At 47.8% G+C, this 24385-nt stretch overlaps 1 protein-coding gene across 4 annotated transcripts in view; it reads right to left on the bottom strand.

Annotated features, from left to right (window-relative positions):
- The window catches only part of LOC106572709 (fibronectin type III and SPRY domain containing 1-like), a 98971-nt gene that overhangs the window by 25474 nt on the left and 49112 nt on the right, over positions 1-24385 (bottom strand). For all 4 annotated transcript variants that reach the window (XM_045694121.1, XM_014147129.2, XM_014147118.2 and 1 more), the window contains 5 exons: positions 24159-24181; positions 20151-20272; positions 4669-4878; positions 3425-3523; positions 2547-2676 (listed from right to left, as the gene is read on the bottom strand). In XM_045694121.1, coding sequence (XP_045550077.1) covers positions 2547-2676; positions 3425-3523; positions 4669-4878; positions 20151-20272; positions 24159-24181 — 584 coding nt within the window. The remainder of the gene's footprint in view (positions 1-2546; positions 2677-3424; positions 3524-4668; positions 4879-20150; positions 20273-24158; positions 24182-24385) is intronic.

Raw genomic sequence — 24385 nt, 5'->3', positions numbered from 1 at the left:
AATCAAGAGTTGGAAAAGAGCTACCCTCGCCATCTAGTGAAGTTAGACACACAGAGAAACCACACAGATTCTCAATATCAAGCCATTTTCAGGAGGTTGATTTCTCACAGACCTCAACGAGCAAAAAAATAAACTTTGCTGAAAAGATCCGTAAACTGTTCACACAAAAACCTGGAAGGGATTTAATGAATGTAGCCCAATGCTACATCCAGGTGGCCCAATGCTACACCCAGGTGGCCCAATGCTACATCCAGGCGGCCCAATGCTACATCCAGGCGGCCCAATGCTACATCCAGGCGGCCCAATGCTACATCCAGGCGGCCCAATGCTACATCCAGGTAGCCCAATGCTACATCCAGGTAGCCCAATGCTACATCCAGGTAGCCCAATGCTACATCCAGGTAGCCCAATGCTACATCCAGGTAGCCCAATGCTACATCCAGGTAGCCCAATGCTACATCCAGGCGGCCCAATGCTACATCCAGGCGGCCCAATGCTACATCCAGGCGGCCCAATGCTACATCCAGGTGGCCCAATGCTACATCCAGGCGGCCCAATGCTACATCCAGGCGGCCCAATGCTACATCCAGGCGGCCCAATGCTACATCCAGGCGGCCCAATGCTACATCCAGGCGGCCCAATGCTACATCCAGGTAGCCCAATGCTACATCCAGGTGGCCCAATGCTACATCCAGGTAGCCCAATGCTACATCCAGGTGGCCCAATGCTACATCCAGGTGGCCCAATGCTACATCCAGGTAGCCCAATGCTACATCCAGGTAGCCCAATGCTACATCCAGGTAGCCCAATGCTACATCCAGGTAGCCCAATGCTACATCCAGGCGGCCCAATGCTACATCCAGGTAGCCCAATGCTACATCCAGGTGGCCCAATGCTACATCCAGGCGGCCCAATGCTACATCCAGGCGGCCCAATGCTACATCCAGGCGGCCCAATGCTACATCCAGGCGGCCCAATGCTACATCCAGGCGGCCCAATGCTACATCCAGGCGGCCCAATGCTACATCCAGGTGGCCCAATGCTACATCCAGGTGGCCCAATGCTACATCCAGGTGGCCCATTGCTACATCCAGGTGGCCCAATGCTACATCCAGGTAGCCCAATGCTACATCCAGGTAGCCCAATGCTACATCCAGGTAGCCCAATGCTACATCCAGGTAGCCTAACGCTACATTCTACAGCTTAAAGTCACACATGGTCACCTTGACATGTTCTTCAGATTGGTAAAATGAGCACCGTTGACGAACACAAAGAAACAATAAGCAGCTGGTTAAAATAAAGACATTGTGTGGGAGTCACGATGGAACTTGCTATTTAAAGCACACTAAACGGGGGTTCCATTCCATTAGCACTAAATAACACTAATTCTACACTGTAGCTGAGTAAACAAACCCTGTGTAGATATCTCTCCAGACAGTCCAGAGACTACTACGGGAACTATGAATTCTCTATTTAAAAATGGGGCAATCCGCAGTTTAAACAATAACAAAGCGTTCTCCCCGCCCCTGTTTCCGGTAAGAAGCAGAGGGATGGGGCTGGAGAAATGTAACCACTCAAATGTATAGATAGAGCTACGGATACAAGGACTGACCATCCATGGTATCAAACTTATAGTTTTAACCATATTTTGAGACTATATCGTTTTTGTTTACAAACATTTGAGTAAAACAAGCTTATATTTTAAATTCTCATGGGGATGAACTAGGCTTATTAGTTAAAAAGAAATTATGTAGCCAGCTAGATGTAGCCAGCTGGATGTAGCCAGCTAGATGTAGCCAACTGGATGTAGCCAACTGGATGTAGCCAGCTGGATGTAGCCAACTGGATGTAGCCAACTGGATGTAGCCAGCTGGATGTAGCAAGCTAGATGGACAGCTGGATGTAGCCAGCTGGATGTAGCCAGCTGGATGTAGCCAGCTGGATGTAGCCAGCTGGATGTCGCCCTTTAAGACAATTGTTTTTTCAAGATCCTTTTCTAAGAGTATCAACACTGCAGCTTGTAAAAACTTCAATCACTTGAGGAAATGAGATCTCAACTTGGCAGACAGTGTCTGTAGTAACAACGCTGCAAGTGGACTGGCCTTTTGACCAATCAGATAAAGGGTGTCCTGTGGAAACACAGCCCATGAGAACTAAAGAAAGAAGAACGTGGGAGAAAAAAAGCAGTTGAATAGTAGCCTGGTCCCAGACCTGTGTGTATCCTGTCACGCCAAAAGTGACAATGACCATAGAAGTTGGAAAGACATCACACAGATCTAGGATCAGGCTATTTCAAAGGGAGTTCCAAGTAAAATCAGGATTAGGTCCAATCCCAAATAGATCCCTAGACCCTAAATCCTCTGTTGAGAGCTGAGAGGATTTGACAGGTGCAGTCAATATGATAATAGCTCCCCCTTCCCCTCTGATAGGCTTAGTCGAAGTGTCTACATATTGCTTTATACCAATCAAATCCTCTCAGATCTCCACAAGTGCATAGGGCCTAGGGGTCTATTTGAGACAAGTGCTTGTTCCAGTTCAGTTCTCACCTGCCCTTGTTCTCCTTGCCCTTGACCTTGCTCTCCAGCCCCTTGCCCCCCTGGGGGTCCCACTCCACAGTCCTGTCCTCTACCCTCAGGTTCAGATGGGACGACGACGAGTCGAAACCGAAGTTAAACGCTGGGGAGGGAATCAAACAATCAACTAACCAAACACGAGATATAGCAGGTATTTTCTTATGTTTTTGTTGCCGGGCAAAACATTTTGTTCAATTAACCTCTGGTTTCCAGGGTAACTAACCGTCCTACCTCTGGTTTCCAGGGTAACTAACCGTCCTACCTAGGGTTTCCAAGGTAACTAACCGTTCTACCTCTGGTTTCCAGGGTAACTAACCGTCCTACCTCTGGTTTCCAGGGTAACTAACCGTCCTACCTCCGGTTTCCAGGGTAACTAACCGTCCTACCTCCGGTTTCCAGGGTAACTAACCGTCCTACCTCTGGTTTCCAGGGTAACTAACCGTCCTACCTCTGGTTTCCAGGGTAACTAACCGTCTTACCTCTGGTTTCCAGAGTAACTAACCGTCCTACCTCTGGTTTCCAGGGTAACTATCCGTCCTACCTCCGGTTTCCAGGGTAACTAACCGTCCTACCTCCGGTTTCCAGGGTAACTAACCGTCCTACCTCCAGTTTCCAGGGTAACTAACCGTCCTACGTCTGGTTTCCAGGGTAACTAACCGTCTTACCTCTGGTTTCCAGGGTAACTAACCGTCCTACCTCTGGTTTCCAGAGTAACTAACCGTCCTACCTCTGGTTTCCAGGGTAACTAACCGTCCTACCTCTGGTTTCCAGGGTAACTAACCGTCCTACCTCTGGTTTCCAGGGTAACTAACCGTCCTACCTCTGGTTTCCAGGGTAACTAACCGTCTTACCTCTGGTTTCCAGGGTAACTGGATCCGAGTATTCTCCAGCTGCTGCCTTGTTGCATGCTCGTACCCGGAAGTTCATGAACTTGGAGTCAAACTTTAAACCTGGGGGATGAATAGCACATTATCTGCATTGGTTCATAATCTGTAAACAACAAATGGAAACGAGCTTTTACACTTCGATAAAGTTACAAACGTTTAGGTAAAGCAAGACTGGACTGTTCACGTTTTAAAACACAGGAAGATACATGATGACAGTACAGTCTTTGCCTCGTCCCAGATCTGTTAGTGCTGCCTTGCCAAGTGGAGGCAGGTAGCCCCTCGTTAGAGCGTTGGGCCAGTAACCGAAAGGTTGCTGGATCGAATCACCAAGCTGACAAGGTAAAAATCTGTCGTTCTGCCCCTGAACAGGGCAGTTAACCCGCTGTTCCTAGGCCGTCATTGTAAACAAGAATGTGTTCTTAACTGACTTGCCTAGTTAAATAAAGGTTCAATAAAACTTTAAAAACGTTTAAAAAAAGGTGGCATGACAATGGCCATTGGAGTTGGCAAGATGGCACAAACAGATCAGGGCCCAGGCTACAGTAGGCCTAAACTGTCAGTTTGGTAAACAAATCTGGGCCCAGGCTACAGTAGGCCTAAACTGCCAGTTTGGTAAACAGATCTGGGCCCAGGCTACAGGAGGCCTAAACTGTCAGTTTGGTAAACTGGGCCCACTGGAGGCCTAAACTGCCAGTTTGGTAAACAGATCTGGGCCCAGGCTACAGTAGGCCTACTGATTGGGCCCAGGCTACAGTAGGCCTAAACTGTCAGTTTGGTAAACAGATCTGGGCCCAGGCTACAGTAGGCCTAAACTGCCAGTTTGGTAAACAGATCTGGGCCCAGGCTACAGTAGGCCTAAACTGCCAGTTTGGTAAACAGATCTGGGCCCAGGCTACAGGAGGCCTAAACTGTCAGTTTGGTAAACAGATCTGGGCCCAGGCTACAGTAGGCCTAAACTGCCAGTTTGGTAAACAGATCTGGGCCCAGGCTACAGGAGGCCTAAACTGTCAGTTTGGTAAACAGATCTGGGCCCAGGCTACAGGAGGCCTAAACTGCCAGTTTGGTAAACAGATCTGGGCCCAGGCTACAGGAGGCCTAAACTGTCAGTTTGGTAAACAGATCTGGGCCCAGGCTACAGTAGGCCTAAACTGCCAGTTTGGTAAACAGATCTGGGACCAGGCTACAGTAGGTCTACTCTAGCTCCGTACCGGACAGTGAGTATTCTGTGGTCTTGATGTTGTCCACCACCTCCCAGCACCGTTGGTCTTTGATGCGTGGCAGTCCTTCGTGGTCGGTCTTTCTGTACTCCAGTATGTAGTGGTCTATCTTACTGTCCTCCACTGGCATCTTCCAGGCTACGGACACCGTGTTGTCTAACACCAGACAGTCCCCTACCTCCATCTCTGGGGCCCAGGGGACTGGAATGACATAGAGAGGAAGGCATCTTTAAAAGCTGGACAAGATCTTTGCATAGGAAGATATTGGTAAATAAATGAGTCTAAGCTTTTTTTGGAAAATGTTCTTACTTCATCAATTCGTACATATCACAATCAATAATTCCTATCATTCATGTTGTTTTTTTATTTACATTTTTTTATTATAAAAAAATAAGAGGAGTGTGACAGATCTGTCTTATTAATATGACAGAAAACACCCCCTGGTACTAACACCCCCTGGTACTAACACCTCCTGGTACTAACACCTCCTGGTACTAACACCCCTTAACACCTCCTGGTACTAACACCCCCTGGTACCCCCTGGTACTAACACCCCTTAACACCCCCTGGTACTAACACCCCTTAACACCCCCTGGTACTAACACCCCCAGGTACTAACACCCCTGGTACTAACACCCCCGGTACTAACACCCCCGGTACTAACACCCCCTGGTACTAACACCCCCTGGTACTAACACCCCCTGGTACTAACACCCCCTGGTACTAACACCCCGGTACTAACACCCCCAGTACTCACACCCCCGGTACTAACACCCCCTGGTACTAACACCCCCGGTACTAACACCCCCGGTACTAACACCCCCGGTACTAACACCCCCGGTACTAACACCCCGGTACTAACACCCCCGGTACTAACACCCCTTGGTATTAACACCCCCTGTTACTAACACCCCCTGGTACTAACACTCCCTGGTACTAACACCCCCTGGTATTAACACCCCCTGGTACTAACACCCCTGGTGTTAACAGCAGCCTTCAGGTTCTAGAGGTCAAGGTCTCACCCCTGGTGTTAACAGCAGCCTTCAGGTTCTAGAGGTCAAGGTCTCACCACTGGTGTTAACACCAGCCTTTAGGACCTTTTCAAACATCCTGTCTATGGTAGCCCTTTCCACTCACAGCCTCGGTCATCCCGTTTACAGGTTGAAAATGGCAGATTTGGTCACTGATAAGAACCTAAATTGTAACGCCGTCACTGTACAGTAACATGCTATACATGTTACTGTACAGTGAGAGGCGAGCCACCAACCGGAGGGTTGCCAGGTGTCCTAGCGGTTAGAGGGGCGAGCCACCAACCGGAGGGTAGCCAGGTGTCCTAGCGGTTAGAGGGGCGAGCCACCAACCGGAGGGTAGCCAGGTATCCTAGCGGTTAGAGGGGCGAGCCACCAACCGGAGGGTTGCCAGGTATCCTAGCGGTTAGAGAGGCGAGCCACCAACCAGAGGGTTGCCAGGTATCCTGGCGGTTAGAGAGGCGAGCCACCAACCGGAGGGTTGCCAGGTATCCTAGCGGTTACAGAGGCGAGCCACCAACCGGAGGGTTGCCAGGTATCCTAGCGGTTAGAGAGGCGAGCCACCAACCGGAGGGTTGCCAGGTGTCCTAGCGGTTAGAGAGGCGAGCCACCAACCGGAGGGTTGCCAGGTATCCTAGCGGTTAGAGAGGCGAGCCACCAACCGGAGGGTTGCCAGGTATCCTAGCGGTTAGAGAGGCGAGCCACCAACCGGAGGGTTGCCAGGTATCCTAGCGGTTAGAGAGGCGAGCCACCAACCGGAGGGTTGCCAGGTATCCTAGCGGTTAGAGAGGCGAGCCACCAACCGGAGGGTTGCCAGGTATCCTGGCGGTTAGAGAGGCGAGCCACCAACCGGAGGGTTGCCAGGTATCCTAGCGGTTAGAGAGGCGAGCCACCAACCGGAGGTTTGCCAGTTCGAATCCCGGGGGAAAACATCTGATAGGGAAGACAATCTGGCGGGAAGTAAACTGGCAACTGGAGGGCTGTTGGTATCAAATCCTAGATGCCGTTTTGCCCTTGAGCAAGGCACTTAACCCCCCACAACAACTGCTCCACGGGCACCCAGTGTGGCCATGGACCCAAAATATCTATGTTTTGTTCCCCGAGTCACTTAGTTATCACTTTTGCCTTATGGCAAGGTGCTCCACCATGCTGGAAAAGGCATGTTCGTCACCAAACTGTTCTTGGATGGTTGGGAGAAGTTGCTCTCGGAGGATGTGTTGGTACCATTCTTTATTCATGGCTGTGTTCTTAGGCAAAATTGTGAGTGAGCCCACTCCCTTGGCTGAGAAGCAACCCCACTTTTGCATTATGGCAAGGTGCTCCATCATGCTGGAAAAGGCATTGTTCGTCACCAAACTGCAAAAATTGTGAGTGAGCCAACTCCCTTGGCTGAGAGGCAACCTCACACATGAATGGTCTCAGGATGCTTTACTGTTGGCATGACACAGGACTGATGGTAGCGCTCACCTTGTCTTCTCCGGACAAGCTTTTTTCTGGATGCCCCAAACAATCGGAAAGGGGATTCATCCTAGAAAATGACTTTACCCCAGTCCTCAGCAGTCCAATCCCTGTACCTTTTGGAGAATATCAGTCTGTCCCTGATGTTTTTCCTGGAGAAAAGTGGCTTCTTTGCTGCCCTTCTTGACACCAGGCCATCCTCCAAAAGTCTTCGCCTCACTGTGCGTGCAGATGCACTCACACCTGCCTGCTGCCATTCCTGAGCAAGCTCTGTACTGGTGGTGCCCCGATCCCGCAGCTGAATCAAATTTGGGAGATGGTCCTGGCGCTTGCTGGACTTTCATGGGCGCCCTGAAGCCTTCTTCACAACAATTGAACTGCTCTCCTTGAAGTTCTTGATGATCCGATAAATGGTTGATTTAGGTGCAATCTTACTGGCAGCAATATCCTTGCCTGTGAAGCCCTTTTTGTGCAAAGCAATAATGACGGCACGTGTTTCCTTGCAGGTAACCATGGTTGACAGAGGAAGAACAATGATTCCAAGCACCACCCTCCTTTTGAAGCTTCCAGTCTGTTATTCGAACTCAATCAGCATGACAGAGTGATCTCCAGCCTTGTCCTCGTCAACACTCACACCTGTGTTAACGAGAGAATCACTGACATGATATCAGCTGGTCCTGTTGTGGCAGGACTGAAATGCAGTGGAAATGTTTTTGGGGGGGATTCAGTTCATTTGCATGGCAAAGAGGGACTTTGCAATTAATTGCAATTCATCTGATCACTCTTCATAACATTCTGCAGTATATGCAAATTGCCATCATACAAACTAAGGCAGCAGACTTTGTGAAAATTAATATTTGTGTCATTCTCCAAACTTTTGGCCACGACTGTACAATTGACGAATAAAGTGATCTTAAAATCAGCCATATCAAAAAGACCAAAGTCATTCTGTCGGTGTCCGGCTGTCCAAAAATCCAATAGTCATCCTTTCAGTGTCCGGCTGTCCAAAAAGACCAAAGTCATCCTGTCGGTGCTGTTTAATATGACATGTAGCCTATTTGAAATGATGAACGTTTTTTTACGGTTTCATGTTGTTTAATAAAGTTACTTTTCATTGAAATCTGATTTGGTTTCAATACTTTAATATCAATTGGTAGGTCCAGGTAGACACACAAATAGATGGGTGTCGGTTAAATTGTGATTTTCATGAATGGAGCGGTTGAAAAGGATGTGGAGTGACAGGTGCTACCTGAGCGATGAGCGGGATTTCCGACTGCTCAACTCTGCTCACATGCTCTGGTGTGGCAGGGCCGTAACCTCAACAACAGAATGGTGTGGACGTATAACGGACATCAAAAATATTCACGCGAGTAGATCGCTGATTGGCCAGCATCGTCCTCTATGAGTAAATAGCTAGCTTTTTTTTTTTAAGCGGTCTGTTTGAGGTGGAATTTTTGTAGTGTTTTTTTCTACAATTCATTCTTTGGCCACAAATACGAGTATAGGACGAAATAAAAACATTATTTGGGAATGAGTTAACAGAATATTAATTTTTAAGAGTGAGATTTTAACTGGACAGTTATTTTAAAGGGGCATTTTACTCTATGCATGTCCATTAATGTGTTATTAACATATATGTGTATTAAAAATGTAGAATTTCGTACTACACGCAAATACGAGCGTTTCTGCATCTCAACGGTAGAAAACGGGCCAACTACATTGCCTGGTTGTAAGCAAACCACAATATCCAGAATTCATAGCGATTTCGGGATGTGGAGGACCGCTCCGTGGAGGTGTGAGAAATATAAAAAGTTCTGAGTTTGTAGCCAGCACTTTCAGCCAGAGGCCTTCGAAACGGAACTGAAGTCTCAACTGATGGGGTTGCCATGTCGTCGAACATTGAACAGTGATGCTATTCTATGGATTTTCCACTTCACTTCAAAGAGGGAGCTATCAGTTAACATCAGCACAGCAGAAAATAAGTCAAGCTAACGTTAACTAGCTAGCTAGCAAACTACATTTGTTTATCTTAACCAAAATCTAGCTAGCTAGCTTTCATAATACGCTGGCTAGACATTCCAAAGCATATCAATGTAAATAGGCAGCTGCTATCTGTGATTTGGAACTTTTCAAGCTAACGTTAGCTTTGTTAGGTTACGTTAGCTAACCGTTAGCTAGCTAGCAAACTAAATACCACAGAGGCTAACGTGACTGTGTTCCATTTAGAGTCCGATCCCATCAACATCTTCAGGAGGCATCAACATCAAGCTCAGCACCAGGAACTAGGTTAAGTCACCTAAAATCTTACTAAAATATAGTAAAATCTTTCCATGACATGGTCTGTGTCTTGTTGTCGTAGTTGATGGTGTGGTTGACTGACCGGTGTCTGTTGGATATGGGTATTGTGTGTGAAGGTTAGTATGCATGATGTACTCACCAGACATGTCACCCATTGAGCATGTTTGGGATGCTCTGGATTGACGTGTACGACAGCGTGTTCCAGTTCCCGCCAATAACCAGCAACTTTGCACAGCCGTTGAAGAGGAGTGGGACAACATTCCACAGGCCACAATCAACATCCTGATCAACTATGACTAGTCAGGATCAAGGGAAAGATGATCGGAGCAAAGTACAGAGAGATCCTTGATGAAAACCTGCTCCAGAGCGCTCAGGACCTCAGACTGGGGTGAAGGTTCACCTTCCAACAGGACAACGACCCTAAGCACACAGCCAAGACAATGTAGGAGTGGCTTCAGGACAAGTTTCTGAATGTCCTTGAGTGGCCCAGCCAGAGCCCGGACTTGAACCCGATCTAACATCTCTGGAGAGACCTGAAAATAGCTGTGCAGCAACACTCCCCATCCAACCTGATAGAGCTTGAGAGGATCTGCAGAGAAGAATGGGAGAAACTCCCCAAATACAGGTGTGCCAAGCTTGTAGCATCATAACCAAGAAGACTCAAGGCTGTAATCGCTGCCAAAGGTGCTTCAACAAAGTACTGAGTAAAGTGTCTGAATACTTACGTAAATGTGATTTCAGTTTTTTTCAAAATGCCTAAAAACCTGTTTTTGCTTTGTCATTATGGGGTATTGTGTGTAGATTGATGAGGGGGGGGGGGGGAAAACTACTTAATCGATTTTAGAATAAGGCTGTAACGTAACAAAATGTGGAAAAAGTCAAGGGGTCTTAATACTTTCCAAATGCACTGTATTGCCCTCCATATACCCCTCCATCCCTCAAGAGGCATAATAAATAACTTCAAACTGTAGAATTGCAGGAAATGCATTTAAAAAAAATGTCAAACAGACTGCTCTCCAATCATGTGACAGAGGTAGAGGCTAGTCTGCCCTGTGATGATTATTTCTGTCTCTTTCTGCTCACACGGTCCAGTGAGCATGTCTACTAGCTCTGAGGAACAGCGAGAGTAGAGCAGCCACAGACTTCCTAGTTATATGGAACGCACACTGCCCCTCTCACACGGATTATGCAACCATATAAGATTAAAATAACAAAGATTTATTTTTATTATATCTTTATTGGTCAGTTACACACAAGGTCCTAACGAAATGTGACTTCTGCTTTTAACCCAACACTGGGCACCCGTGGAACTGTTGTTGTGGGGTTCAAGTGCCTTGTTTCAAGGGCATAACGGCAGGCAATGGCATTTCCCGCCAGATGTTTCAGACCTGGGATTCAAACTCACAAGCCTCAGGCTGCTGGCTCGCCTCTCTAACCGCTAAGCTACCTGGAGGCTGCTGAGGAGCGAGATCGGCTCACAATAATGGAGTGGTATCATGTGTTCAATACCATTCCATTCACTCCATTACAGCCATTATTTTGAGCCTCCACCCACCCCAGGAGCCTCCATCCTCCCTAGGAGCCTCCACCCCCCCCCCAGGAGCCTCCATCCTCCCCAGGAGCCTCCACCCACCTCAGGAGCCTCCACCCACCTCAGGAGCCTCCACCCCCCCAGGAGCCTCCACCCACCCCAGGAGCCTCCATCCCCCCAGGAGCCTCCATCCTCCCCAGGAGCCTCCATCCACCCCAGGAGCCTCCATCCACCCCAGGAGCCTCCACCCCCCAGGAGCCTCCACCTCCCCAGGAGCCTCCATCCTCCCCAGGAGCCTCCCCCCAGGAGCCTCCATCCACCCCAGGAGCCTCCACCCCCAGGAGCCTCCACCCTCCCCAGGAGCCTCCATCCTCCCCAGGAGCCTCCATCCTCCCCAGGAGCCTCCATCCTCCCCAGGAGCCTCCATCCTCCCCAGGAGCCTCCATCCACCCCAGGAGCCCAGAAAAATGTCCTCACTCTGAATTTTTGTTGGCTTACTATTCGTGAGGACTTCTAGAACTCACAAGCATAGTAAAACGTACAAACACACGTAAAGGGTGACCGATTCAAGCAGTTCACTAGTCTAGCCACTCCTCTGACCGATTCAAGCAGTTCTCTAGTCTAGCCATTCCTCTGACCTATTCAAGCAGTTCTCTAGTCTAGCCATTCCTCTGACCTATTCAAGCAGTTCTCTAGTCTAGCCACTCCTCTGACCGATTCAAGCAGTTCACTAGTCTAGCCACTCCTCTGACCGATTCAAGCAGTTCTCTAGTCTAGCCATTCCTCTGACCTATTCAAGCAGTTCTCTAGTCTAGCCATTCCTCTGACCTATTCAAGCAGTTCTCTAGTCTAGCCACTCCTCTGACCGATTCAAGCAGTTCTCTAGTCTAGCCATTCCTCTGACCTATTCAAGCAGTTCTCTAGTCTAGCCACTCCTCTGACCGATTCAAGCAGTTCTCTAGTCTAGCCATTCCTCTGACCTATTCAAGCAGTTCTCTAGTCTAGCCACTCCTCTGGCCGATTCAAGCAGTTCACTAGTCTAGCCATTCCTCTGACCTATTCAAGCAGTTCACTAGTCTAGCCATTCCTCTGACCTATTCAAGCAGTTCTCTAGTCTAGCCACTCCTCTGGCCGATTCAAGCAGTTCACTAGTCTAGCCATTCCTCTGACCTATTCAAGCAGTTCACTAGTCTAGCCATTCCTCTGACCTATTCAAGCAGTTCTCTAGTCTAGCCACTCCTCTGGCCGATTCAAGCAGTTCACTAGTCTAGCCATTCCTCTGACCTATTCAAGCAGTTCACTAGTCTAGCCATTCCTCTGACCTATTCAAGCAGTTCTCTAGTCTAGCCACTCCTCTGACCTATTCAAGCAGTTCTCTAGTCTAGCCACTCCTCTGACCTATTCAAGCAGTTCTCTAGTCTAGCCACTCCTCTGACCTATTCAAGCAGTTCTCTAGTCTAGCCATTCCTCTGACCGATTCAAGCAGTTCTATAGTCTAGTCACTCCTCTGACCGATTCAAGCAGTTCTATAGTCTAGCCACTCCTCTGACCTATTCAAGCAGTTCTCTAGTCTAGCCATTCCTCTGACCGATTCAAGCAGTTCACTAGTCTAGTCACTCCTCTGACCTATTCAAGCAGTTCTCTAGTCTAGCCACTCCTCTGACCTATTCAAGCAGTTCTCTAGTCTAGCCACTCCTCTGACCTATTCAAGCAGTTCTCTAGTCTAGCCATTCCTCTGACCGATTCAAGCAGTTCTCTAGTCTAGCCACTCCTCTGACCGATTCAAGCAGTTCACTAGCCTAGCCACTCCTCTGACCGATTCAAGCAGTTCTCTAGTCTAGCCATTCCTCTGACCTATTCAAGCAGTTCTCTAGTCTAGCCACTCCTCTGACCTATTCAAGCAGTTCTCTAGTCTAGCCATTCCTCTGACCGATTCAAGCAGTTCTCTAGTCTAGCCATTCCTCTGACCGATTCAAGCAGTTCTCTAGTCTAGCCACTCCTCTGACCGATTCAAGCAGTTCACTAGCCTAGCCACTCCTCTGACCGATTCAAGCAGTTCTCTAGTCTAGCCATTCCTCTGACCGATTGCCCTCAAAGCTGCTCCAGGTCCACAACAATGTGTACAGGCAAGCTGATGTACCAACGCAAACACACACCGACACACACAGACAAACAATGGTCAGCTTGAGAAGGATTTGTCCTCCACCTGTAGAAGCTACACAAGCAGTTCTCACCTCTCAAGCTACTAGTAACCCAGTCACTATACAGCCATACATTCATATAGCTGCACACCCATATAGCTACACAGCCATACATTCATACAGCTACACAGCCATACATCCATATAGCTACACAGCCATACATCCATATAGCTACACAGCCATACATCCATATAGCTACACAGCCATACATCCATACATCCATATAGCTACACAGCCATACATTCATACAGCTACACAGCCATACATCCATATAGCTACACAGCCATACATCCATATAGCTACACAGCCATACATCCATATAGCTACACAGCCATACATTCATATAGCTACACAGCCATACATTCATATAGCTACACAGCCATACATCCATATAGCTACACAGCCATACATCCATATAGCTACACAGCCATACAGCCATATAGCTACACAGCCATACAGCCATATAGCTACACAGCCATACAGCCATATAGCTACACAGCCATACATCCATACATCCATATAGCTACACAGCCATACAGCCATATAGCTACACAGCCATACATCCATACATCCATATAGCTACACAGCCATACATCCATATAGCTACACAGCCATACATTCATATAGCTACACAGCCATACATCCATATAGCTACACAGCCATACATCCATATAGCTACACAGCCATACAGCTACACAGCCATACATCCATATAGCTACACAGCCATACATCCATATAGCTACACAGCCATACATCCATATAGCTACACAGCCATACATCCATATAGCTACACAGCCATACATCCATATAGCTACACAGCCATACATCCATATAGCTACACAGCCATACAGCTACACAGCCATACATCCATATAGCTACACAGCCATACATCCATATAGCTACACAGCCATACATCCATATAGCTACACAGCCATACATCCATATAGCTACACAGCCATACATCCATATAGCTACACAGCCATACATCCATATAGCTACACAGCCATACAGCTACACAGCCATACATCCATATAGCTACACAGCCATACATCCATATAGCTACACAGCCATACATCCATATAGCTACACAGCCATACATCCATATAGCTACACAGCCATACATCCATATAGCTACACAGCCATACATCCATATAGCTACACAGCCATACATCCATATAGCTACACAGCCATACATCCATATAGCTACACAGCCATACAGCTACACAGCCATACATCCATATAGCTACACAGCCATACATCCATATAGCTACACAGCCATACAGCCATATAGCTACACAGCCATACATCCATATAGCTACACAGCCATATAGCTACACAGCCATACATCCATATAGCTACACAGCCATACAGCTACACAGCCATACATCCATATAGCTACACAGCCATACATCCATATAGCTACACAGCCATACATCCATATAGCTACACAGCCATACATCCATATAGCTACACAGCCATACATCCATATAGCTACACAGCCATACATCCATATAGCTACACAGCCATACATCCATATAGCTACACAGCCATACATCCATATAGCTACACAGCCATACATCCATATAGCTACACAGCCATACATCCATATAGCTACACAGCCATACATTCATATAGCTACACAGCCATACATCCATATAGCTACACAACCATACAGCCATATAGCTACACAGCCATACATCCATATAGCTACACAGCCATACATCCATATAGCTACACAGCCATACATCCATATAGCTACACAGCCATACATCCATATAGCTACACAGCCATACATCCATATAGCTATACAGCCATACATTCATATAGCTGCACACCCATATAGCTACACAGCCATACATCCATATAGCTACACAACCATACATCCATATAGCTACACAGCCATACAGCCATATAGCTACACAGCCATACATCCATATAGCTACACAGCCATACATCCATACATCCATATAGCTACACAGCCATACAGCCATATAGCTACACAACCATACAGCACATTACAACAGTAGTTTAGTAGTCCCACTGTAGCTCAGTTGGTAGAGCATGGCGCTTGCAACGCCAGGGTTATGGGTTCGATTCTCACGGGGGACCAGTACATAAAATGTAATAAAAATGTATGCACTCTACTGTAAGTTGCTCTGGATAAGAGCGTCTGCTAAATGACTAAAATGAAAATGTTTATGGAGGGGTTGACTAGTATGAGAAAGGACTACTGCCCAGGTTAGTTCCCCAAGGAAATAGTTATTTTTTTCTGGGTTATTTTTAGTCTTTGTTGAGTGGCTAGCTCTGAGCACCTACATTCAGTGCCAGTTCAGCCAGAGTAATATTTAGTGCATCATCTGGGGTCGAGCGCTGGTGCAGAGCCTTAGGGACCCTGTGTGACACAGCGCTGGGAAGAGGAGGAAGAGGGGGGAGTCATCATCAGATGAGCCTGGATATGAGGCAGCACAGAAATCCCTAATATTCCCAATAGGAGGGCCAGTCATTATAACCCGATAAAGACGAGGCTTGGTGCTCCCTAGAATCCTCTAGAACATCTACAAAAAGAGTCCGAACGGATCTGCTCTACATTTCGACCACGAAAGAGAAAGTCTCTGGAGAATCTTTGGATGACTGTTGTGGCAGCTGATGCTCTGTTGCTCTGAAAGAAAAATAAATTAGCTGTCTGTCCATTCCTCCCTCTGGCTGACTGAGATCTGTCTGTCTGTCTGTCTGTCTGTCTGTCTGTCTGTCTGTCTGTCTGTCTGTCTGTCTGTCTGTCTGTCTGTCTGTCTGTCTGTCTGTACATTCCTCCCTCTGGCCGACTGAGATCTGTCTGTCTGTCTGTCTGTCAATCTGTCTGTCTGTACATTCCTCCCTCTGGCTGACTGAGATCTGTCTGTCTGTCTGTCTGTCTGTCTGTCTGTCTGTCTGTCTGTCTGTCTGTCTGTCTGTCTGTCTGTCTGTCTGTACATTCCTCCCTCTGGCCGACTGAGATCTGTCTGTCTGTCTGTCTGTCAATCTGTCTGTCTGTACATTCCTCCCTCTAGCTGACTGAGATCTGTCTGTCTGTCTGTCTGTCTGTCTGTCTGTCTGTCTGTCTGTCTGTCTGTCTGTCTGTCTGTCTGTCTGTACATTCCTCCCTCTGGCCGACTGAGATCTGTCTGTCTGTCTGTCTGTCTGTCTGTCTGTCTGTCTGTCTGTCTGTCTGTCTGTCTGTCTGTCTGTCTGTCTGTCTGTCTGTCTGTCTGTCTGTCTGTCTGTACATTCCTCCCTCTGGCCGACTGAGATCTGTCTGTCTGTCTGTCTGTCTGTCTGTCTGTCTGTCTGTCTGTCTGTCTGTCTGTCCCTCTGGCCGACTGAGATCTGTCTGTCTGTCTGTCTGTCTGTCTGTCTGTCTGTCTGTCTGTCTGTCTGTCTGTCTGTCTGTCTGTACATTCCTCCCTCTGGCCGACTGAGATCTGTCTGTCTGTCTGTCTGTCAATCTGTCTGTCTGTACATTCCTCCCTCTGTCTGTCTGTCTGTCTGTCTGTCTGTCTGTCTGTCTGTCTGTCTGTCTGTCTGTCTGTCTGTCTGTCTGTCTGTCTGTCTGTCTGTCTGTCTGTCTGTCTGTCTGTCTGTCTGTCTGTCTGTCTGTCTGTCTGTCTGTCTGTCCGTCTGTCTGTCTGTCTGTCTGTCTGTCTGTCTGTCTGTCTGTCTGTCTGTCTGTCTGTCTGTCTGTCTGTCTGTCCCTCTGGCCGACTGCGATCCCAGAATACTAATGGGATAGAGGTGTGTTCCAGTCAGACCAGTCCATGACTACGTCCCAAATAGGTCTAAAGTAGTGCACTATATAGGGAATAGGGTTCCATAGGGCTCTGGTCTAAAGTAGTGCATTATATAGGGAATAGAGTGCCATTTGGGACGCATGATGTCAGATTGTCCGTAGCTCAAAGATGGAGGGTCATTTGTTAGAGCACTACTACAACGCCACGCCCCCTGGCAGGCCGACTACCACTACCGCTGTACTGACTACCGCTGTGCTGACTACCACTGTGCTGACTACCACTACCGCTGTGCTGACTACCACTGTGCTGACTACCACTACCGCTGTACTGACTACCGCTGTGCTGACTACCGCTGTGCTGACTACCGCTACTGCTGTACTGACTACCGCTGTGCTGACTACCGCTACTGCTGTACTGACTACTGCTGTGCTGACTACCGCTACTGCTGTACTGACTACTGCTGTGCTGACTACCGCTGTGCTGACTACCGCTGTGCTGACTACCGCTGTGCTGACTACCACTGTGCTGACTACCACTGTGCTGATTGCCGCTGTGCTGATTGCCGCTGTGCTGACTACCACTACTGCTGTGCTGACTACCACAATCGCTGTACTGACTACCACTACCGCTGTGCTGACTACCGCTGTGCTGACTACCGCCCCCCTGACTACCGCTGTGCTGACTACTGCTGTGCAGACTACCATTACCGCTGTGCTGACTATCGCTGTGCTGACTACCGCTGTGCTGACTACCACTACTGCTGTGCTGACTACCGCTGTGCTGACTACCACTACCTCTGTGCTGACTACCTCTACCTCTGTGCTGACTACCACTACCTCTGTGCTGACTACCTCTGTGCTGACTACCTCTGTGCTGACTACCACTACCTCTGTGCTGACTACCACTACCCCTGTGCTTTTCATACATTCTGACAGCGCCATGCACAGGCTGAATGAATAACGTTAGGAGAGGAAAGCTCTTCCTTCTGTATGAACTAAATAACCACAGAAACCCTGGACCCTGGATCCAACTAGCATACCGCCCCAACAGATCCACAGACCATCATCACCATCATCCCAGAAACCCTGGACCCACTCCAACTAGCATACCGCCCCAACAGATCCACAGACCATCATCACCATCATCCCAGAAACCCTGGACCCACTCCAACTAGCATACCGCCCCAACAGATCCACAGACCATCATCACCATCATCCCAGAAACCTGGACCCACTCCAACTAGCATCCCAATCCACAGACCATCATCACCATCATCCCAGAAACCCTGGACCCACTCCAACTACGCCCCAACAGATCCACAGACCATCATCACCATCATCCCAGACTGACCCCAACTAGCATACCGCCCCAACAGATCCACAGACCATCATCACCATCATCCCAGAAACCCTGGACCCACTCCAACTAGCATACCGCCCCAACAGATCCACAGACCATCATCACCATCATCCCAGAAACCCTGGACCCACTCCAACTAGCATACCGCCCCAACAGATCCACAGACCATCATCACCATCATCCCAGAAACCCTGGACCCACTCCAACTAGCATACCACCCCAACAGATCCACAGATGATACAATCTCAAATCGCACTCCACACTGCCCTTTCCCACCTGGACAACAGGAACACCTATGTGAGAATACTGTTCATTGACTACAGCTCAGCGTTCAACACCATAGTGTCTTCCAAGCTCATCACTAAGCTAAGGACCCTGGGACTAAACACCTCCCTCCACAACTGGATCCTGGACTTCCTGACGGGCTGCCCCCAGGTGGTGAGGGTAGGTAGCAACACATCTGCCACGCTGATCCTCAACACGGGGCCCCTCAGGGGTGCGTGCTCAGTCCCCTCCTGTACTCCCTGTTTACCCACGACTACATGGCTAGGCACGACTCCATCACCATCATTAAGTTTGCTGATGACACAACAGAGGTAGGCCTGATCACCGACAACAATGATACAGCCTATAGGGAGGAGGTCAGAGACCTGGCAGTGTGGTGCCAGGACAACAACCTCTCCCTTAACGACGAGACAGCCTATAGGAGGAGGTCAGAGACCTGGCAGTGTGGTGCCAGGACAACAACCTCTCCCTCAACGATGAGACAGCCTATAGGGAGGAGGTCAGAGACCTGGCAGTGTGGTGCCAGGACAACAACCTCTCCCTCAACGATGAGACAGCCTATAGGGAGGAGGTCAGAGACCTGGCAGTGTGGTGCCAGGACAACAACCTCTCCCTTAACGACGAGACAGCCTATAGAGAGGAGGTTAGAGACCTGGCAGTGTGGTGCCAGGACAACAACCTCTCCCTTAACGACGAGACAGCCTATAGGGAGGAGGTCAGAGACCTGGCAGTGTGGTGCCAGGACAACAACCTCTCCCTTAACGACGAGACAGCCTATAGGGAGGAGGTCAGAGACCTGGCAGTGTGGTGCCAGGACAACAACCTCTCCCTTAACGACGAGACAGCCTATAGGGAGGAGGTCAGAGACCTGGCAGTGTGGTGCCAGGACAACAACCTCTCCCTCAATGTGAGAAAGACAAAGCAGCTGATCATGGACTACCTGAGGACAACCTGGTCCACATCTACTACGTCTCAGGCACCTGAGGACAACCTGGTCCACATCTACTACGTCTCAGGCACCTGAGGACAACCTGGTCCACATCCACTACGTCTCAGGCACCTGAGGACAACCTGGTCCACATCCACTACGTCTCAGGCACCTGAGGACAACCTGGTCCACATCGTCTCAGGCACCTGAGGACAACCCCAAAGACAGTGCACTACTTTAGACCAGGGCCCTATTCCCTATATAGTGCACTACTTTTGACCAGAGCCCTATTCCCTATATAGTGCACTACTTTTGACCAGGGCCCTATTCCCTATACAGTGCACTACTTTTGACCAGGGCCCTATTCCCTATACAGTGCACTACTTTTGACCAGGGCCCTATTCCCTATATAGTGCACTACTTTTACATTTGAGTCATTTAGCAGACGCTCTTATCCAGAGTGACTTGCAGTTCAAAATAACCTGCTCTCAGTAAAATCAGTGCCAGGAAGAAAAAGTGTTTCGTTGTGACCAAGGGCCCTATTGACGAGGGGTCAAACGTTGTGCACCGTATAGGGAACAGGGTGTCATTTGGGACGGAAGCCATAGTCTCATCACGTACCAGGCAGGAACTTCAGGTTCTGGAGAAGCTGTCTCTCCTGGGTGAAGTCCACCATCAGATGGTTCATGTTGTCTGTGGCCTTGGGCTTCATGGTCAGTCTGAAGGCTGAGGCCATGGTTACCCTGTAAGAACAAGGCACAGTGAGACAGACTAACACCACCCTACCAGCTGAAACAGCAGAGAACAAAAAGGAAGCTTATTGGCAACACCTTCTGAGTGCCAATGAGTAAAGTATGTTTTTGATGATTCTACAAAATATATTCTGGTCAGCGGCACTCAGTTAGACATGATCATCCATCGTTCTGGTGTGTGTGGGGTCTTTCAGACCACCCTCCAGCTAACATAGACACACACACACCACGTCACTTACCTGGGATCAGTCACAGCAAACAAACAACACGACATGTAACCACATGACATGTAACCACACACACACGACATGTAACCACACACACGACATGTAACCACACACACGACATGTAACCACATAACATGTAACCACACACACACGACATGTAACCACACACACGACATGTAACCACATAACATGTAACCACACACACGACATGTAACCACACAACATGTAACCACATAACATGTAACCACACACACGACATGTAACCACACACACGACATGTAACCACACGACATGTAACCACACACACGACACATAACCACATAACATGTAACCACACAACATGTAACCACACACACGACATGTAACCACACAACATGTAACCTCACATAACATGTAACTACACAACATGTAACCACACATAACATGTAACCACACAACATGTAACCACACATAACATGTAACCACACAACATGTAACCACATATAACATGTAACCACACATAACATGTAACCACATATAACATGTAACCACACAACATGTAACCACATATAACATGTAACCACATATAACATGTAACCACACAACATGTAACCACACATAACATGTAACCACACAACATGTAACCACATATAACATGTAACCACACATAACATGTAACCACATATAACATGTAACCACATATAACATGTAACCACATAACATGTAACCACACATAACATGTAACCACACATAATATGTAACCACATATAACATGTAACCACATATAACATGTAACCACATATAACATGTAACCACATATAACATGTAACCACACATAACATGTAACCACACATAACATGTAACCACATATAACATGTAACCACACATAACATGTAACCACATAACATGTAACCACACATAACATGTAACCACACATAATATGTAACCACATAACATGTAACCACATAACATGTAACCACACATACACTACCAATCAAAAGTTTGGGGTCACTTAGAAATGTCCTTAAAAAATAAAAACATAAAAAAATGTGTCCATTAAAATAACATCAAATTGATCAGAAATACAGCGTAGACATTGTTAATGTTGTAAATGACTATTGTAGCTGGAAACGACAGATTCTTTAATGGAAAATCTACATAGGTGTACAGAGGCCCATTATCAGCAACCATCACTCCTGTGTTCCAGTCGCCTCTTCACTGTTGACGTTGAGACTGGTGTTTTGCGGGCACTATTTAATAAAGCTGCCAGTTGAGGACTTGTGAGGCGTCTGTTTCTCAAACTAGACACTCTAATGTACTTGTCCTCTTGCTCAGTTGTGCACCGGGGCCTCCCACTCCTCTTTCTATTCTGGTTAGGGCCAGTTTGCGCTGTTCTGTGAAGGGAGTAGTACACAGCGTTGTACAAGATATTCAGTTTCTTGGCAATTTCTTGCATGGAATAACCTTCGTTTCTCAGAACAGGAATAGACTGACGAGTTTCAGAAGAAAGGTCTTTGTTTCTAGCCATTTTGAGCCTGTAATCGAACCCACAAATGCTGATGTTCCAGATACTCAACTAGTCTACAGAAGGCCAGTTTTATTGCTTCTTTAAAATCAGCACAACAGTTTTCAGCTGTGCTAACATAATTGCAAAAGGGTTTTCTAATGATCAATTAGCCTTTTAAAATGATAAACTTGGATTAGCTAACACAACGTGCCATTGGAACACAGGAGTGATGGCTGCTGATAATGGGCCTCTGTAGATATTCCATAAAATCTGCCGTTTCCAGCTACAATGGTCATTTACAACATTAACAATGTCTACACTGTATTTCTGATCAATTTGATGTTATTTTAATATACACTGCTCAAAAAAATAAAGGGAACACTTAAACAACACAATGTAACTCCAAGTCAATCACACTTCTGTGAAATAAAACTGTCCACTTAGGAAGCAACACGGATTGACAATAAATTTCACATGCTGTTGTGCAAATGGAATGGACAACAGGTGGAAATTATAGGCAATTAGCAAGACACCCTCAATAAAGGAGTGGTTCTGCAGGTGGGGACCACAGACCACTTCTCAGTTCCTATGCTTCCTGGCTGATGTTTTGGTCACTTTTGAATGCTGGCGGTGCTTTCACTCTAGTGGTAGCATGAGACGGAGTCTACAACCCACACAAGTGGCTCAGGTAGTGCAGCTCATCCAGGAGGGCACATCAATGCGAGCTGTGGGAAGAAGGTTTGCTGTGTCTGTCAGCGTAGTGTCCAGAGCATGGAGGCGCTACCAGGAGACAGGCCAGTACATCAGGAGACGTGGAGGAGGCTGTAGGAGGGCAACAACCCAGCAGCAGGACCGCTACCTCCGCCTTTGTGCAAGGAGGAGCAGGAGAAGCACTGCCAGAGCCCTGCAAAATGACCTCCAGCAGGCCACAAATGTGCATGTGTCTGCTCAAATGGTCAGAAACAGACTCCATGAGGGTGGTATGAGGGCCCGACGTCCACAGGTGGGGGTTGTGCTTACAGCCCAACACCGTGCAGGACGTTTGGCATTTGCCAGAGAACACCAAGATTGGCAAATTCGCCACTGGCGCCCTGTGCTCTTCACAGATGAAAGCAGGTTCACACTGAGCACGTGACAGACGTGACAGAGTCTGGAGACACCGTGGAGAACGTTCTGCTGCCTGCAACATCCTCCAGCATGACCGGTTTGGCGGTGGGTCAGTCATGGTGTGGGGTGGCATTTCTTTGGGGGACCGCACTGCCCTCCATGTGCTCTCCAGAGGTAGCCTGACTGCCATTAGGTACCGAGATGAGATCCTCAGACCCCTTGTGAGACCATATGCTGGTGCGGTTGGCCCTGGGTTCCTCCTAATGCAAGACAATGCTAGACCTCATGTGGCTGGAGTGTGTCAGCAGTTCCTGCAAGAGGAAGGCATTGATGCTATGGACTGGCCCGCCCGTTCCCCAGACCTGAATCCAAATGAGCACATCTGGGACATCATGTCTCGCTCCATCCACCAACGCCACGTTGCACCACAGACTGTCCAGGAGTTGGCGGATGCTTTAGTCCAGGTCTGGGAGGATATCCTTCAGGAGACCATCCGCCACCTCATCAGGAGCATGCCCAGGCGTTGTAGGGAGGTCATACAGGCACGTGGAGGCCACACACACTACTGAGCCTCATTTTGTCTTGTTTTAAGGACATTACATCAAAGTTGGATCAGCCTGTAGTGTGGTTTTCCACTTTAATTTTGAGTGTGACTCCAAATCCAGACCTCAATGGGTTGATAAATTGGATTTCCATTGATTATTTTTGTGTGATTTTGTTGTCAGCACATTCAACTATGTAAAGAAAAAAGTATTTAATAAGATTATTTCTTTCATTCAGATCTAGGATGTGTTTAAGTGTTCCCTTTATTTTTTTGAGCAGTATATATATATTTTTTAAACAAGGACATTTCTAAGTGACCCCAAACTTTTGAACGGTAGTGTAGGTCAAGTACATGTTACTATCAGTTCACTGACATTGGACTACTGATGAAAATAGCAAAAATACATCTGCTAAACTATCTCTCTATCTATCTCATCTATTCACTAAGCAAGGCTTCTCACTGCAGCCGATAACAGACATGTCCACAGACTAGACAAGGGACGAGTATACCTACCTATCTTTGATCTGCTTGGCAGCCTTGGAAGAAGAGGAGAGGAGAGGAAGAGGAGAAAGAAGAAGAGTACAGTTGGTTAGTACAGCCATGCAGGTGAGGGTTGGTGGGCATGCAGCAGTGTTCTGCTCAGTGGCTGTAGTGGACCGGGACACGCAGGCAGGGCCCTCATGCACAGCAAGAAGCTGAGTAGAGCTCAACATCACACAGGAAAAAAAGCAGCATGACTT

This window comes from Salmo salar, chromosome ssa01 (assembly GCF_905237065.1).
Source record: "Salmo salar chromosome ssa01, Ssal_v3.1, whole genome shotgun sequence".
NCBI classification, from domain to species: domain Eukaryota; kingdom Metazoa; phylum Chordata; class Actinopteri; order Salmoniformes; family Salmonidae; genus Salmo; species Salmo salar.
This window is presented reverse-complemented; position numbering and strand designations above follow the sequence as displayed.